A 15857-nucleotide genomic window follows, 5' to 3' on the forward strand; every position below is an offset into this window, starting at 1 on the left:
GTCTGGTGCATGATGACCACTCCAGACCCAGCTCAGGTTTCCAACCAGGGGGCCTAGGTAAATTTAGTAAGACGCTGTTTACTTGCACTCAACAGTCAGACACTTGACATGCGCGGAGAGAGTAAGGATTCAAGTTATTGAGCAGACCAGACTCATATCTACCGAGAGGTGGCAAAGACCAAACATCTGCCGCTGGGATTAAACACACTATGGAATCATGATATCAGCAGAGGATGGAGACGAGTTAGATGAGGCTGCTCAGAACTATGCCACTGACACCACCTGGAGCTGGGTAAAGTGATTTAAGAAAAAAAAATCATCTGCATGTGTGGAAAAAAACACAAAAGCATGAATAACGCTTAAAGCAAGTTATACCCGTTTGTGTGTTAAAGCATTTGTGCAACGTGAACATGAATAAAGTAGTTACGACAACCTTTCAAAGTCATGCAGTAGGTTCTCTGAGGAGAAGCAGGGAGAGCGGGGTTGTATTTTTCCATAATCCACCAGTGTAAGACTAGACGTTACCACTGAAACTGAAGATGACGGGCTCAGACTCATTAGGTCAAGTAAAAGTTACAAGATACCCTATAGCAGTTGTTATCAACTATATTCACAAATGCATCCACAACACCAAAAGACAGCAGATGTTTTCCTATTTGTTTTCCGTATTTGCTTGACATTTTACAGTTAACTTAAATTACTTTTTAAAAACAATCTGCAACTATAAGCCCTGGAAAAGCTCATTATTTTTCCTTTTAGTCTCTGAGTCAGAGTTTAGTCTTTTCAGCCTCTGTCTCATGATCCTCAGGCCAGAATAGCCTCAGCCAATCAGAAACCTATATTATTTTAACAACTGACTCAATTAAAATGACGTTTAACAAGAATTGCTAGTACCTGAGGCAAACTGTGTTGAGTAAGTCCAGTTTATGGTGGAGTCATTCATAAAAAATGACTGTCAAGCACCTTTCGTTGCATTTTTTGCATGTATTGAAGTGCATGACCAGATCCATGACAGGACAAGCAAACATTTTACCTGTAAATCAGTAATTCATGAGTAAACGTGGTTAAATGTAGTACGTTGTCAGCAGATTGGACAGTGTGCTATAACACCCTTACATTGTAAGTATGTGATCACTGCTTAGGAAGGCAGTGAACTGACGTCTCACAAGTCACCACTTCCTCCTCACAGGGTGTGAGAACACAAAAGCAAAAATGATTTCCTCTTAGCAGGGCTGTCCTAAAAGAACAAGAACAGCTTACATGTTCACCAGTTGAGGTCTATTACAACAGTGTAAATGCACCGAGTAGAAAATTTGAAGCTGATATTTTTCTTCAGCTGAGTAGGCAAGTGAGACTGCCACATGTCAGCAGGTTTCTTGTAGCCTGACACAGGTCACGTCTCTGACCATTCATGTTGAAAATTACACTGCTAGCATGTGCTTTTTTTAATGTGTACAACACTGGCTGAGTTTGCCTGGCAAAACAACGTGTTCTTAGAAGCATATCGGCAGCTGTGTGGCTCATGTATCCTCGGAGCGCCCAGTGACGCCAGCGTTTGTCACTGACATAATGTGTGGCCCGCCTGTTTACGTAGGCACTCTGGGATAGGCTTACCGATGGTACAGATATACATCGGTATGTGTAACATCAAGTGTTTAAAGGACAGGGTGTTTACTGCAGATATTCAAAATAGTTTATGTTAAAGAACATTGAAATTGTTTTGGCATTCAGTTTAACTTGCAAGCATAACATGTTTTACACTGATGAGTTGTTTTGACCACTTTTTTAGGTACACCTGCTTAAAAGGCTTGTTGCTTAAATGTGATCACATGGCAGCAACTCAGTCCATTTAGGCATGTAAACATGGTGAAGACCGCCCACCAAAGTTCAAACTAAGCATCTGATTTAAGTGCCAGACAGGCTGGTCTGAGCATTTCAGAAACTGATGATCGACTGGGATTTTTCCATATAACCATTAGTAGGGTTTACAGAGAATGGTCTGGAAATGAACAAACATTAATTGAGGCCAGTTCTCTGGGTGAAAGTCTCCTATTGATGCCTCAGGTCTGAGGAGAATGGCCAGGTTGCTTTGAGCTGATAGGAAGGCAACTATAACTGTACTAATCACTCATTACAACCAAAGTGTGCAAAAGAGAATCTCTAAATGCTCAACACATCAAACCTTGATGGAGATGGGCTACAGCAGCAGAAGCCCACACCAGGTGCTAGTTCTGCAGCTAAGAACAGGAAACCGAGGCTACTGAACTGTGTTTAAACACTACAGCTATTGTTCCTGACTATGTCTAACACTTTAGGACCACAGTGTACCCATCTACTGATGGCTGCTTCCAGCAGGATAATGCGACATGGCTCCAAGCTCAGATGATCTCAAACTGGTTTCTTCAACATGACAATGAGTTCACTGTACTCAAATAGTCTCCATAGCCACCAGATCTCAAGCCAACAGAGCACCTTTTGGATGTAGTGGAACGGGAGGTTCACGTCATGGATTTGCAGCAACTGTGTTTCTAGCACCTTGTTGAATCTGTGCCATGAAGAATTAAGGCAGCTGTGAAGGCAAAATGAGGTGCTAACAATGAATAAAGTGGCCAGTGAGTAAAAATGACCATAGAGTGTAATAAAGTAAACTTAAGTTCTGCAAAAGGGAGATTAAAAGCATCCTGATCAAAAATTTGCATTGCTTCCATTTGAAATTTGCATTGAGGAAAAAATGACTAAGAGCGCCTCATATTTCCTGACACCAACCGTCTGAATTTGAAAAAGGATGGTTGCGAAAGTGCAAACCTTAAACAATAAATGCACATTTTAAGATGTGATGAAAACTACTAATGAAGACGCACACTCTTCCCCTTTCTGCCTCACAATCTGGAAAAACAATTAGATCGTGTTCACTCAGAGACACATTTTGCCAGACACACAGGCTGAGCTTGCTCTGGTTGCAGAAGAGCTGCACGTGAGGCTTTTGTAGCGTGTAACCCCGTCCAGTATTTGTCCTGGAGCATCAGGGGAGAAGGAGTCTGCTGTCAGGATTTTGGGCTCGAAACACAGAGATATAGAGTGGTTTTGGCAGTAATGTAATTGCACCATTAATGAGAGTAGAGCCCTTTTTTTTATATAAGAAATGAAATTAGGTGGATTTACATCATGACTTCGTGTCCTTCTCGAGTATCTTAGTCTTTGCAAACAGTGATTGCATCTTTCTACATTAAATACCCATTTTTGCTTACGTTTAGTAACCTAATTTCACTAACCACGAGCCGACCACATCCTCTTCGCACAGTCTCACTAGAGGGTCTCGCGCTGTAAGCAAACATGACATGTGCTACGAGGCAGAGCTGTGATTGGCTAGAAAGATCACCTCACAGCATCAGACCTGGCTGACAGACTGGTGACTTTAAACGCTTACGTAGCTTCCACTGCTTCCCGCTGTCAAAGACTTAAGTAAAGTGAGATGTCTTGCTGTAGATTTATTTTTTTGTTATCAGGGTTGCAAGTTTAATGCGACTGGATGTAAACGGTAACGAAAGAGCATAAAGTCACTCTGTAGGCACAGAAGAGCTCCGACAAAGTAAGATAGAGGGTAATTTTGTTGCCACTGTGGCAACTGAAGCGATTTTTTTCTTTCTTCTTGGCAACTCAACAGCTCGACGCTGATTGGCCAACTAACGGGTCGGGGTTTTTTTTTGCAAGTGACGTTACTAGTGACAGGACTCCTGAGTGAGAGGAACAGACTCGCTTAGAGAGGGAGAGTCAACGCTTTAACTTAAACGGTAGCGTTTTTGCTCTATGCTCCCAGGAGCTGCATCCGGGCATCATACATCACCTGTATCGAGGAACAGGAGGTCTTTTAAAATGTTTCGTTGTTTCGTTATTCCCGGTTGATGAAACGCTCGTCTCCCGTGTGTTGGTTAAAAGGCAGCCCCTCAGCTCGAACAGGTATGTTTTGGACTGTTTATGTATATTTGACTGCACCTGCCTCTGAGATGAAACCGATGATAAACTGGCTTTATTTACTCTGTAGATGTCTGTTATAACCACGCTGGCCACTTGTGTGTCTTTTATCTGTCTTTACGCTCATTAAGCTTTTTTCATTCATCACAAAAAATTCCCTTTTGCCCTTTTGTCAGGAGGTATATGAGTCAGCTGTTTACCATATCGATTAGATCTTATTACTCTTTTAGGTATTTGAATATGCGTTATGGAAGCTGATTTATCACATGTATTATCACATGTCGGAGTTTTTTATTTAAAAAAATTAAATAAAGGAATTTCCTTACATGTAGAAGGTTTTATTTTCTTACATAATCAGGAATAGTTTGCATCTTGTACTGCGTGTTTCTGTGTATTGATGTGGGACTGAACACATTATCTGCTAAGCTGTTCAGCCAGACTCTTCCAAATGAACATACCACAGCTAACACAAGTCGATGGATGGATGGATCCTTTATTGATCCCACTGGGGAAATTATTTGGTCACAGAGCAGGATGTGCCACAGGCATATACTGTGAGCCTTATACTATGAAAAAACACACAACGGTGATAAAAACAAACAAACAAACAAACAAACAAACAAATATAATAAAAATGAGATTAAGTTGAATAGTAAACAGTAATCGTACCAGAGAGTAGTGCTAATTACATTAATGAATAGCATCCACACTATAATTCTAAAAATTAATTAATTAATTAATACAGTTTAAGGTAAATAAGGATTATTTTCAACTGTGAATAATACTAAGCTACTCTAAAGGATAAAAATGTGGCGCTGAAAAAGTGCATAAAAGGTCTTCTTTAGATGGAGGAGTTGTATCCATTACAGCTCTTTTTCTGAAACCCAGCCCGAGTATTTTGCCAGTGTTCAGAGACACTGAGATGAAACAAAAAGAGGAACAAACACAAGACATCTATTTTTAGATTAGGCTGCACTGTACTGTGTAACAGTATTTTGCACTAAAAGTCCTCTGCTTGAAAGTCAACAGTGTCGTAACACAACGCCCCGGTGGAAAATTCAGTTAATAATTTAATACAGCAAAGGTAATTTAGAAGAGATCTTTTATAAGATTTAACAGTCAGTGTCTCTGTTCTTCAGACAGGGCCTCGTCTCTTGTTCACATGTCCTCAAGGGGTATGATATGTTGGCATTTTTCCAACATATTTAAGCCCATCTTTCCCTGGATCACCACCTCCAGCACTCTCATCCTGTCTGTTACAAGAAGCTATACAAATCATAATAGTAGTCAGTCTTTACCCTCTGTAGCCTGCTTATGCCAAATATAAGATGATAAATATGTTCCAATTTTCACCATCGCGGGGCTAGAAATGGAAGCTGAACTATTTATAAAATGTTTCTATTTACATTTGTTTTTTAAGGGGAACTCTAAATCCTGCTGGTGTTGAAAGGTTGTTTGACTCAAATGGGCTTAAAAAAATACATAAGGGGGTGGATGGGGGTTTTATGCATTGAATTCATGCTATATTTACTGTATTACATTACATACACTTGACTTGACAGTCTGGTCTAACTTAGTCTGTCCTTTGACCTTTTGATGTCTGAATGGAAAACAGTTGTAAGGTTTTACAGACTTACAGTATGAGGCCCGAGGGGGTGTAAGAGGACAGTAAGAGAGACAGTAAGGTCAAAGTGGTAACAGGTTCTTTGTACAGTTTGTAATTACAGATCAGGAAATAGCTTCAACTCCTTCTTTATCCTTTATCCATACAGAAAGCTTATTTTACTTCAGAGTGTTGGAATAGCCCACCCTATTTCCAGCGGGGGGACAGTTATGTCACCAGTGCTTTGATTGACGGGCTGAAGATTGCTACGGCAGATACCCACTCATAAGCGCGTCCACTTTTGAAAGTTGACAGAGTTCAGGAAGAGGTGACTTATGCAACTCATTTTAATCCATTCGCTTCCCCCAGACCCGTCAAACCATGAACTTTGTGGGTCAGTTGGCGGGCCAGGTTTTTGTCCAGGTCAAAGAGCTGTACCGAGGCCTCAATCCCGCCACCCTCTCTGGCTGCATCGACGTCATTGTTGTGAGACAACCCGATGGCTCCCTGCAGTGCTCGCCATTCCACGTGCGCTTCGGCAAGCTGGGGGTCCTACGGTCCCGAGAGAAAGTGGTGAGAAGATAAAAAAACAACAACCACAACAACAACAAGGGCATCTTTAGAAGAAAAGTTTAATGTTCTAGTTTGTTCAGCTCTCACCCTCTCTTGTCTCACCCCTCTGCTTTTAGGTGGACATGGAAATCAACGGAGAACCGGTAGATCTCCACATGAAGCTCGGGGAGAACGGCGAGGCGTTTTTTGTGCAAGAAACAGAAAACGATCAGGTAACGATCGTGAGCGTTTCCGCGTAGCATAATGCTGTCTGCATGTAGTGATATTTTGATTAACTAATTTGGCCAAATCATCTCAACTCATGTGTAATAACTGCTTAAATGAACAGGTGAGAAAATGACACAGCAGTGAAGAACTTTATATAAAAAACCCTAAAAGACTGTTATACTTGTAGCTATTTAAAAGGCAGTACATTTCCACCTTTATGTGGCCTCTTTGATTAAAATAAAACCAAGATTCAAATGATAACACTTTATTTACACCCTGCGCTCACACACTCCCCATTTGCAACTGAAAAGCGTTATCCAAACTTTCTTTTTCCTACTCGGAGTGATAGTAGTTTGAACAAAGTCGCACTGTGTGCAGAGTTGGCACAGCACCCAGGAATTTCTCCACTTTCCTTTTTTTAAAAACAGACTGCCTTTGTTTATCAGCGAGCAAGAGCCGAGAACGCAGAATTTACTGACCCAGGCTTTAAGACCTGGAAGTATGTCAAACACTGGGAGCATGAGGATAAATCTGTAAACTGGAGAAATATGCTTCTGGAAATTTAAATGTTTGAGGTATTGCAGTATTTGTGAAACTGGCTTAAGTATTAGAGAAATCCTCAGAGCTTGGCGAGTTAAATATTTGTCAGAATTCCTCCAGTCTGACCTACATTTCTACTTTTTATGTTTACGAAACAACTTCATGGAAAGCCGTTTTTCCTCAGTTTTTTGGAAAGTCAGTGTTTAATTTGGTTTTGGTTTTGCAAGGTTCAGTTGCAGCCTGAAAGAGCCCGGTTGCATGTACTCTCATTTTCTTTCTCTTTCTCTTTCTTTTTGGCTTTGTATGCATACGAGGATGCATGCAGAAAAAGACAAAAACAAGCACTAAAGTACTGAAGCTTGGGGCTGGCTGTAACGAGGGAAGTGTCTGATTTATTTTCCCCAGGGTGGTGTCAGATTCTCAGGCTTGAACGAGCAACTAGGGGAGGAGCGTTGTTTCTCTGAACCCATTTTCTTGGCTCAGGGAAGCAAAACGTGAGGCATTGTTGTCAGACCACAAATCATGGTGTTATACGTCAGTTTGTCTTCGCTTTCTGTTTTTCCCCTAAGTCTGCACACACATATTTATGTTCCCCTGGATGGACAGCAGGAGACCTCCTGGAAAACTCTTTTCTTTTCCTAGAAGGAGGGATCATAAAAGTGACTCTAAACTTCACAGAATTGAGAAACAGAGTCTGCTTCTGCTTTGGCAAACCCTTTCCTCTGTGGAGGTTTTTGCAGTTTGGCAGTTAATTGCAAACCTATGTCTCAGACCAAAGTCATGCAATACACTATGGAGTGGGGGGTTTATTGCAAACATTATAATCTACTTTTATGCAGAGTGTTGTCATCTTTTTGTTTCTCCATGGATATAGCTTCATGTCAAAGCGGGAGATAATAGCTGTGCAGGTTGCACAATCACATGTTGTTCTGCATTACAAAAACCAAAGTGTGAACAGTGGGGGAGTCAGCAAACACTCCTACAGCACCCAATTTCAGTGCAGACCTAAAGCTTCGACAGTAAATCCAAACAGATTTCCTCATGTGGATAGCTTTTGGTGTAACGTTCAGGCTCTTTGTCTGCTCGGCATTGTTTCACTCCTGTTTTCTGTCTTAACAGGAAGTGGTTCCCTCCTACCTGGCCACCTCTCCTATCCTATCAGATGGACCCGTTTTGATGGGGAAGACCTCCGGGACACCCATACAGAATCTGTGCTCCGTGGCAAGCAATGGCGAGAACAGTAGCGTGATGATGAAGAAAAGGAGGAAGAGGAGGAGGAAGGCTCGGGCGGACAACCTGAGGAGAGAGGAAAGTGGAGACTACTCTGCGGACGAAGACATGTTCCCCATAGACATCAGTTCGGATGAAGCGGCAGAAATGGAGAGCAACAGGTAAGAGCTGGGGGTGAGGAGTGAAGGGAAATGGTGAAGGACTAATCGAATAGCCATGCAGAGGATGAGGATGATCACCTGACAGTGTAAGAGAGAGTAAAGTAAACCCTGACTAACTCGTCTTTGTGTACTGCAGGTCTTCATCTCGGGATGTCTCTAGAGAGGAGAACACAGTTGGTTCAACCAACAGTTCTTTCAAACAGGCTGGCATGTACACTCGTTCAGATGGGGAGTGGAGTCCCATTCAGAGGTGCTCAGCTCACACAAAATTCTTTCACACCTACAGTAAATGCTATAAATGCATGAAATAAATGTGGAAATGCTATAATCTCTTTCTCCTTTAGTCCTGGAAACTCTCGCCCCACATCTCCCAAGAGTGATTCTGAGCTAATTGGCAAACCGTCAAACGCAGACAATCAGAATCCAGAAATGCACTGGGCATGGGGAGAGCTGCCTCAGGCCGCCATGGTAGGAAAGCCTTAATCTTGATACCCTAATCTGCAGTGTTGTTATTTCTTCAGCTCATATCATCATCTTCTATTCTCTACTTTTGTAGCCATCTGTCCTTCCACTGAAGTCCAGCCCTCCACCAGTTTGCCCCGTATCCATCCCGGTGTCTGAAAGCACGCACTTCCGTGTGATTACGCCTGAGGTGTCTTCGGAACAGTGCGGACCGTGCTCGGAAATACCAGCACTGCGACTGCTGATGCCGACAGAGACGATGCACGCAGAGGAAATGGTCGTCGCAGTTGGTCCGGATGCAGAATCCATTGGGATGGAGTCTCAAACAGCAACTTCGGAGATGCAAGTTACAACAGCGGGAGGCGTGGCAGCTCGTATGGTGGCCGACATGGAGGACACGTCACCTCGTCCACAAGGCAAAGCAGACTCTCCGTCAAAGAAAAAAGGTAAACCTTAAAAAGGTTTCCCCACGTATTATTTAATGCACTGTGTTACGTCGAGAAGCTGCAGCTTCAAACTGCAAATTGCTCAAACTCAACCAGTGGCTCTCCTTAGTATATTAATAAGATGGATTTACAGCCAAAAATGTGTCTAAATCGCTGCATATGATTGCAAAGATAAACAGGGGCCAGGTGAAAGGATCTGGTACTACAGGGAAGCATACAGCCTCATAATTATCCATCCATAGATCCTCTCACAGAGATCAAGCTGGCAAATGATTTGCTTCTGGATAAATCTATCAGGGGGGAAAAATCTAAGAGGCTGAAAATCAATTTGCTGTTTTGCAGATAAAAGGAGTCGCCATCTTGGTTCTGATGGAATTTATCTGGACGACATCACTGAGCTTGAACCGGAAGTGGCAGCCCTTTATTTTCCTAAGAGGTATTTGGACATCACACACGCTTTCATGTTAAGAAAAGTTTCATACAGTTGTATTTCTGAACTGTGCAGAATGATTGACGAGATTCTTATCAAAAGTATCTCCTCTTTTTTTTTTTGCAGTGACATCGGTGCAACAGTGAGGAGCATCTCAGATCCGGGCCTCCACAGCACCAGTCAGTCTCCTCAATCTGTAAGCTCTGGAGGAGACAGTGGAGTAGACAGTTACTGCGATCACATGTCTGACCTGCCATCAATTGCCATCTCTTTGTGTGGGGGGCTCAATGACAACAGGGAAATCACTAAAGGTAAACAATCATGTGACATGACATGACTCCAAGATGCACTTCCAAGACACTGTTTAGTAAGCATGGGGAATAAGTAACGTGTGGGGTTTTTTCTTCTCCCTTCCTTTTATAGAGCAATTTTATGAGAAAATCGTGTCCTATCAGCAGTTCACAGACAACCCCTCTATCATCGACGACCCCAACTTAGTGGTGAAAATTGGCTCAAAGTAAGACATTCGAGTGTACTGAATGGATTCATGTGTCACACACTGCGGGCAAAAACAGCGCAACTCTATGGCCTAACGAGCCGAAATTGGCTGAAAAACGTGTGTTTTGTTGCATTTATGGAAGGGCTAAAAATACATTTTGTTATCTCCCACAGGTACTATAATTGGAACACTGCAGCTCCACTTGTGCTGGCTATGCAAGCCTTTCAGAAGCCTCTGCCAAAGGTAAGAGCTGATTGCAGATGCTGCACAGATACTTAGGACTCAGTAAGTTGGGTTGGATTACATGAGAAGTATTCCCCCTTCTGACTGAACCCGGTACTGCACCAATTTACATAACATAAGGCCTAATGTGGAGTCTGTGGACCTCAAACCTCACTGTGTTCAGTCTTTGCAGCTGCAGACAAAATTTACGTTGTGTGACAAACGTCTTCCAAACTTTTGCTCTCAAGCTAAACGTTGTCTTCCCCTTTGTTCTCTCCACATCTTATTTTATTACTCCCTCCATCCATCCGTTAGTCCTCTTGCCCTAGTTACATTCACTCAACCTTACAGTTCCTCCTTTGCTGTCTGACCAGTGTTCTGGGCTACAGCTCTGTATGTTTATTTTTTGTTTTAAACACCCCTCCCCCCTTTACTATCTCTACACTAGCTTTCACTCTTATTCTGTTGGTGTATTTTCCCCCGCTTCAGCCTCAGGCACATTCTTGGTTTTGCCTCACTGTTTGTTGATTTACGGTATAGTTTGTATTTATTTTTTAAGTGTGTCTTTATGGCTTTGTGTTGTGGTTGTGTGGTGCATGTGTGCATCCATGTGTGTGTGTGTGTGTGTGTGTGGTCTGCTTCAGGCTGCAGTGGAGAACATTATGAAGGAGAAGATGCCCAAGAAAGGAGGAAGGTGGTGGTTCTCCTGGAGAAGCAGAAACAGCAGTGCCAAATCGGTAATTCAAAGCGGTGGCTATGTTAATTGTGAACAAGTTACACGCCAGATAAACACCAACCTGGCACTGTTTTTATTACCTATAGGATTCAGCCTCTGAGCGTGGGGCCTGTTGTACTGCTGAGCAGGTTGGGAATATGACAAGCAGGTAAGAAAGCATTCCTGGCTCAAAATTGTCCTTGCTCACTTACAGAGGTTTATATTGAAGCATTTAAATGCCCTGTTCACCTCTCTGATGACAGACTGAAAGAAGAGTCATCCTCTAGTGATGAGGACCACCGGGAAGCCAAGCAGAACTCTTCCCCCATACAGACAGAGCCGGTACTCACAACGGGAGGCGTGTCTTATAAGAAAACTCTCCGACTCACATCAGAGCAGCTGGTGAGCACACAAGTTAAAGCACAAGTTTGGATATGATAGAGAGATAGATAGCTCAAACATTAAAAAAGAAGCACAAAAGAATGAGTTACCACCTTGAGCAAGATGGCAGCAGTAAAGATCCACCTGACAAGCCCAGATGGTGCAGCTATAACAAAATTCTCTTCCTTTCTGAGTGGTTTTTAATGGATTTTCACCCCCTTTTTTTCAAAATTTCCCAGCTGTCTCTTCAGTTGCAAGACGGGCCTAACGATGTCGTGTTTAGCGTCACCACTCAGTACCAGGGAACCTGTCGCTGTCAAGGCACCATCTACCTCTGGAACTGGGATGACAAGATAATTATCTCCGACATAGATGGAACCATTACCAGGTGCGTGTGTCTTGTTTTTGGTTGTTTTGTTTGTTTTTTTTACTGCATAATGAACCTTAGTTTGGAGTGCAAAACTACTAGATGTGGCTCCAGTATTAGGTTCATCTGCATGCTGTACAACTCTGTGTACAGCAGGGTTCAGTGTGATGAATAAACTCTTCACAGCTGTACCATCTGTAACATTTATTCACTGCTGATTATGAGGCAATTTGTCATTCCGATCCGAAGATTAAATATGCAGCTTCTTGCAAAGGTAACATTTAATAGAGAGCGAGCAGGTACTTTTCCACTTAATGTAACATTTAATCCTCTCTCAGCCTAAACAGAGGATGCTTTTATATATTCCAACAATGAGAAATATTACAAAGGGTTTTAAATCTGGATGACTTTGACATAAAACATAAGATTTTTACACAAGTGCAAGAAAATGCATTTTTAATAACGCTTGCTTGTATTTGTCTCCAGGTCAGACACATTAGGTCATATCCTGCCCACACTCGGGAAAGACTGGACACACCAGGGGATTGCTCAGCTGTACCACAAAGTCAGCCAGTAAGAACTACTTTATTAACAGTCTACTCTCAGTTTTGAAGTAAAGCATAAAGGAGATTTCATAGAAAAAAAATACAGCTCTTAAAGACATGATTTACAAAGTTAAAGAAATTATTTAGTAGCTTCAACTCTCTGTTGAAAGAAGTTGGTTAATATTAATCTCTTCCTCTCCACATCAGAAATGGCTACAAGTTCCTGTACTGCTCAGCCCGAGCGATCGGCATGGCCGACATGACTAGAGGTTACCTCAACTGGGTCAACGAGAGAGGCACTATGCTTCCTATAGGCCCCGTCCTCTTGAGCCCGAGCAGCCTCTTTTCAGCCCTGCACAGGTATTTCAAATCACAAACGTGCATCTGTTCTTCTATATTAGCACATGAGAGGATGCAGGTGGAACTCACCGTGCAGTGCTGATTGTGTTTCACAGGGAGGTGATAGAGAAGAAGCCAGAGAAGTTCAAGGTGGAGTGTCTCACTGATATCAAGAACCTCTTCTACCCCAACAAGCAGCCGTTCTACGCAGCATTCGGCAACAGACCGACGGTAACTCACACGCAGATCTGCAGAGCTTACAGACAGTTATATTTGCTTATAGTTTAGTCTATTTCTCCCCATAAAAGTGAGTTTGGATGTTCACTGAGGGTAAATTGAAGCTTTTTAGGTATTTTTTCCACTGTTTAAGTCTAATATCCAGTATATCTAACATTACAAAATGCCCCTGTTCTTGATTTTGTAGGATGTATACTCATACAAAGAAGTTGGGGTGTCACTAAACAGGATTTTTACAGTGAACCCCAAAGGGGAGCTGGTGCAGGAGCATGCCAAGACCAACATCTCATCGTAAGTCCTTCACCCACGTCCCACTGGGTTGCTCTCATGGCTCTTATAGCAACACTGCATCATCTCGCTCTCCTCTCTTCTCTTCAGCTACGTACGTCTGTGCGAGGTCGTTGACCACGTGTTTCCGCTGAAGGCCCGAGCATCCTCGTCTGACTTCCCCTGCTCGGACACCTACAGCCACTTCACCTACTGGAGGGAGCAGTTCCCTCTGGTGGACAATCAGGAAACTACACCTCAACAGACCGCCAGCTCCAGCAGCTGACCGACTACCTCTGGCCTTCGGAGCAAGGACTGAATGATGGTGTGTTTGAGATGTAGCAGAGGGTTGGAGAATGATGTGTGCAAGTGTATAATTGTTGAGTTTTTGCTTTTTTTTTCAACAGAAGATGGAGCACTTTATAAGTGGACAGCGGAGAGTAAAACTAGTAAACGAGTAAAGCAATCTGCTGTGAACAGTCTTAATGCACAAGATAGATATAAGCGCACTTTTATTAAAAGATGGACTTTGGGGTCATCTGACTAAAACTATGTATGTGTAGTGAGGAATAAAATAATAGTATTTTATTCAGGCAGCTTAGTATGGATACTATTTTAAAGGGAGTGTTGACAATATATCAGTAGCTAGACTTCAAACTATTCTTTAACACACACTATAGCCTAACTATGGCCTCTGTCTATCATAATGAGAGAGCAGGTTACTTAAACTTGTGCCAAATAGTCAACGTGGAATTTATTTTCTTACTGTGATCATCTGCTCTGCAGGGCCAGAAATGGCGTAAACATTTCCACGTAAATACATGGTTTAAATTAAAACAGTATAGTTAAACCAGTGTCTTCAGTTGAATTCTACATTTGGCGTTATTTCTGTGTTTATTTATATATTTATTTAACCAATGCCATTTTTGGTCCTCTTTAGTTTACACACAGCCCTCAGTCAGCATGGAAGTGCAGCTCTCCACATGCATTTGTACTATGTAGCAACACATATGTGAGGCGACCGAGCCAGTGAGTGTCAGGACAGAAAAGCACAACACTTTAAATCATCGTCTTCCTCTATAATTCAAGATTGTCGTTATCTGCAAAAGGGATTGGTGAAATATTTGTTTTTCTATTCAGAGTCTGCATGTGTTGTGGTGAGAATGTGATTTCAGTTTGTGAGGCCTTTCTGTTATAGTTCATCTAGTCTACATTACTGTATAAGATGCAGACTGTGTAAGATGTAGCGTACACTTCTGCTACTGCTAGCAGCTAAGAGAGGTCATAGTATTTTAAGAAAAAAAGGATCTTTATATCATATAAATCCACGGATAATGCGGTCATATGAATATGTAAACAGGGACTGAGTCACTTAACAAATAAAATTGGCAGAGTATTATCAGCCTGTAGTATAGTTTCTAAGAGATGGTGTGTGTGTGTACATAATGCTTTAACAATGCTATTATTCTTTCAATGAAAGAGCTAAAGTAGCGTGAAATTGTTTTTATTTTTGCCTTAGCTGTGAACGTGATCTGCATTTTGCTCTTTTTTGAACAGTTGCTTGTTAAACTGGTGCAGTCGGACTCATTGATGACACTTGGGTAAACAGTTTATGTGTGAATAGAAACAATAAAGACTCCTCTGCTTGCCTAACTCATGAGATGATCATTGTTCGGCAACAAAAAATACATAAATAAAATGAAGATTTACAAAAATTCTCACCTTCATTTTTGTGGTTGTTCTTCATTTTGAGACTGCTCACTGCTGAAGAAACCGATACCAATTGCTCTTGACTGGTGAAGCATGTTTGAGTCTGTAGCTCGAGACTGAGTGGACAGAGGGGTGGAGGCCAGGGCGAAGGTTAACCAAAAGGGCTTCAGTAGTAGTACTAGTAGTTCTACATGATTTGCTTGTAGGGTCACCTTTAGCAGCAATAACTTTAAGTCATTGTTTTCTGCATGACTTTATCAGTCTCTTACAACCCTGTGGAAGAATTTTGCCCCACTCTGTACGCCACCACTGTACAATGTTGCTTCATTTCATTGAGGTTTGTGGGCATTTATTTATGCACATCTCTCTCAAGGTCCCGCCAAAGTATATCAATTTTACCATCTTGACTTTGACGTGGATGCTGATAGATTTGCTGAAAGGCTTGGGATCATGGTCCTAATGAATTACTCAGTTTTGACCATGCTTTAGCTGTTGGACAGAAGGTCTAACATTTGCCTTCAGAAGACATTGGTACACAGAGGAGTTCATGATCAACTCAAAGACTGCAAGGTGCCCAAATCATGACCCGCCCACCACCGTGCTTGCCAGTTTGCGCAGATATTGCACAACAAATGTGGGGCTGTGCATTACCATCTCCACTTTGCTCTCATCTGTCCAAAAGGACATTGTTACATTGTTCTAGTACATTTAACATTGTAACTGAAGCCGGTACACCTGGAACTCTTGGGGTTTTTGCAGTTTCTCTGAGTGTTGCCTTTTAGGGTGAATTTGATGGGAAGTGCACTTCTGGGAAGATTGACAACTGTCGTGAATGTTTTCCACACATGAATAATCTTAAGCACATCTGAATGCTCCAAACCAGCAAAACTGAAAAAAAAAAAACCCCGATCATTTAATCAGTCCCTGTGGACTGCACGCTCAGTTAATGTT

The 15857-nt window shown here is 42.1% G+C and overlaps 1 protein-coding gene across 2 annotated transcripts; it reads left to right on the forward strand.

Moving 5' to 3' along the window:
• Positions 1-121: 121 nt before the first annotated feature.
• lpin1b (lipin 1b) lies at positions 122-14683 on the forward strand. 2 transcript variants are annotated; one of them, XM_005449597.4, is made up of 20 exons: positions 122-292; positions 5945-6148; positions 6265-6360; positions 8015-8286; positions 8423-8536; positions 8631-8754; positions 8843-9194; positions 9537-9630; positions 9751-9935; positions 10048-10141; positions 10297-10366; positions 10990-11082; positions 11168-11229; positions 11324-11462; positions 11681-11829; positions 12295-12381; positions 12561-12713; positions 12809-12923; positions 13117-13220; positions 13308-14683. In XM_005449597.4, the coding sequence occupies exons 1-20, from the start codon at positions 218-220 to the stop codon at positions 13480-13482; spliced, it is 2757 nt and encodes a 918-aa protein (XP_005449654.1). In that variant the 5' UTR covers positions 122-217; the 3' UTR covers positions 13483-14683. The 2 variants fall into 2 exon arrangements, with proteins under 2 accessions (XP_005449654.1, XP_005449656.1); XM_005449599.4 differs by lacking the exon at positions 122-292 and adding an exon at positions 3405-3957.
• The last annotated feature ends 1174 nt before the right edge of the window (positions 14684-15857 follow it).

The sequence above is a fragment of the Oreochromis niloticus genome, linkage group LG15, assembly GCF_001858045.2.
Source record: "Oreochromis niloticus isolate F11D_XX linkage group LG15, O_niloticus_UMD_NMBU, whole genome shotgun sequence".
Classification (NCBI taxonomy): Eukaryota; Metazoa; Chordata; class Actinopteri; order Cichliformes; family Cichlidae; genus Oreochromis; species Oreochromis niloticus.

Bases quoted from the DNA above. Each gene is read 5' to 3' on its own strand.
- lpin1b (XM_005449597.4), top strand. From the start codon at position 218: ATGATATCAGCAGAGGATGGAGACGAGTTAGATGAGGCTGCTCAGAAC. The intron at 293-5,944 runs GTAAAGTGATTT...CGCTTCCCCCAG, and splicing joins CTGACACCACCTGGAGCTGG to ACCCGTCAAACCATGAACTT. The intron at 6,361-8,014 runs GTAACGATCGTG...CTGTCTTAACAG, and splicing joins AAGAAACAGAAAACGATCAG to GAAGTGGTTCCCTCCTACCT.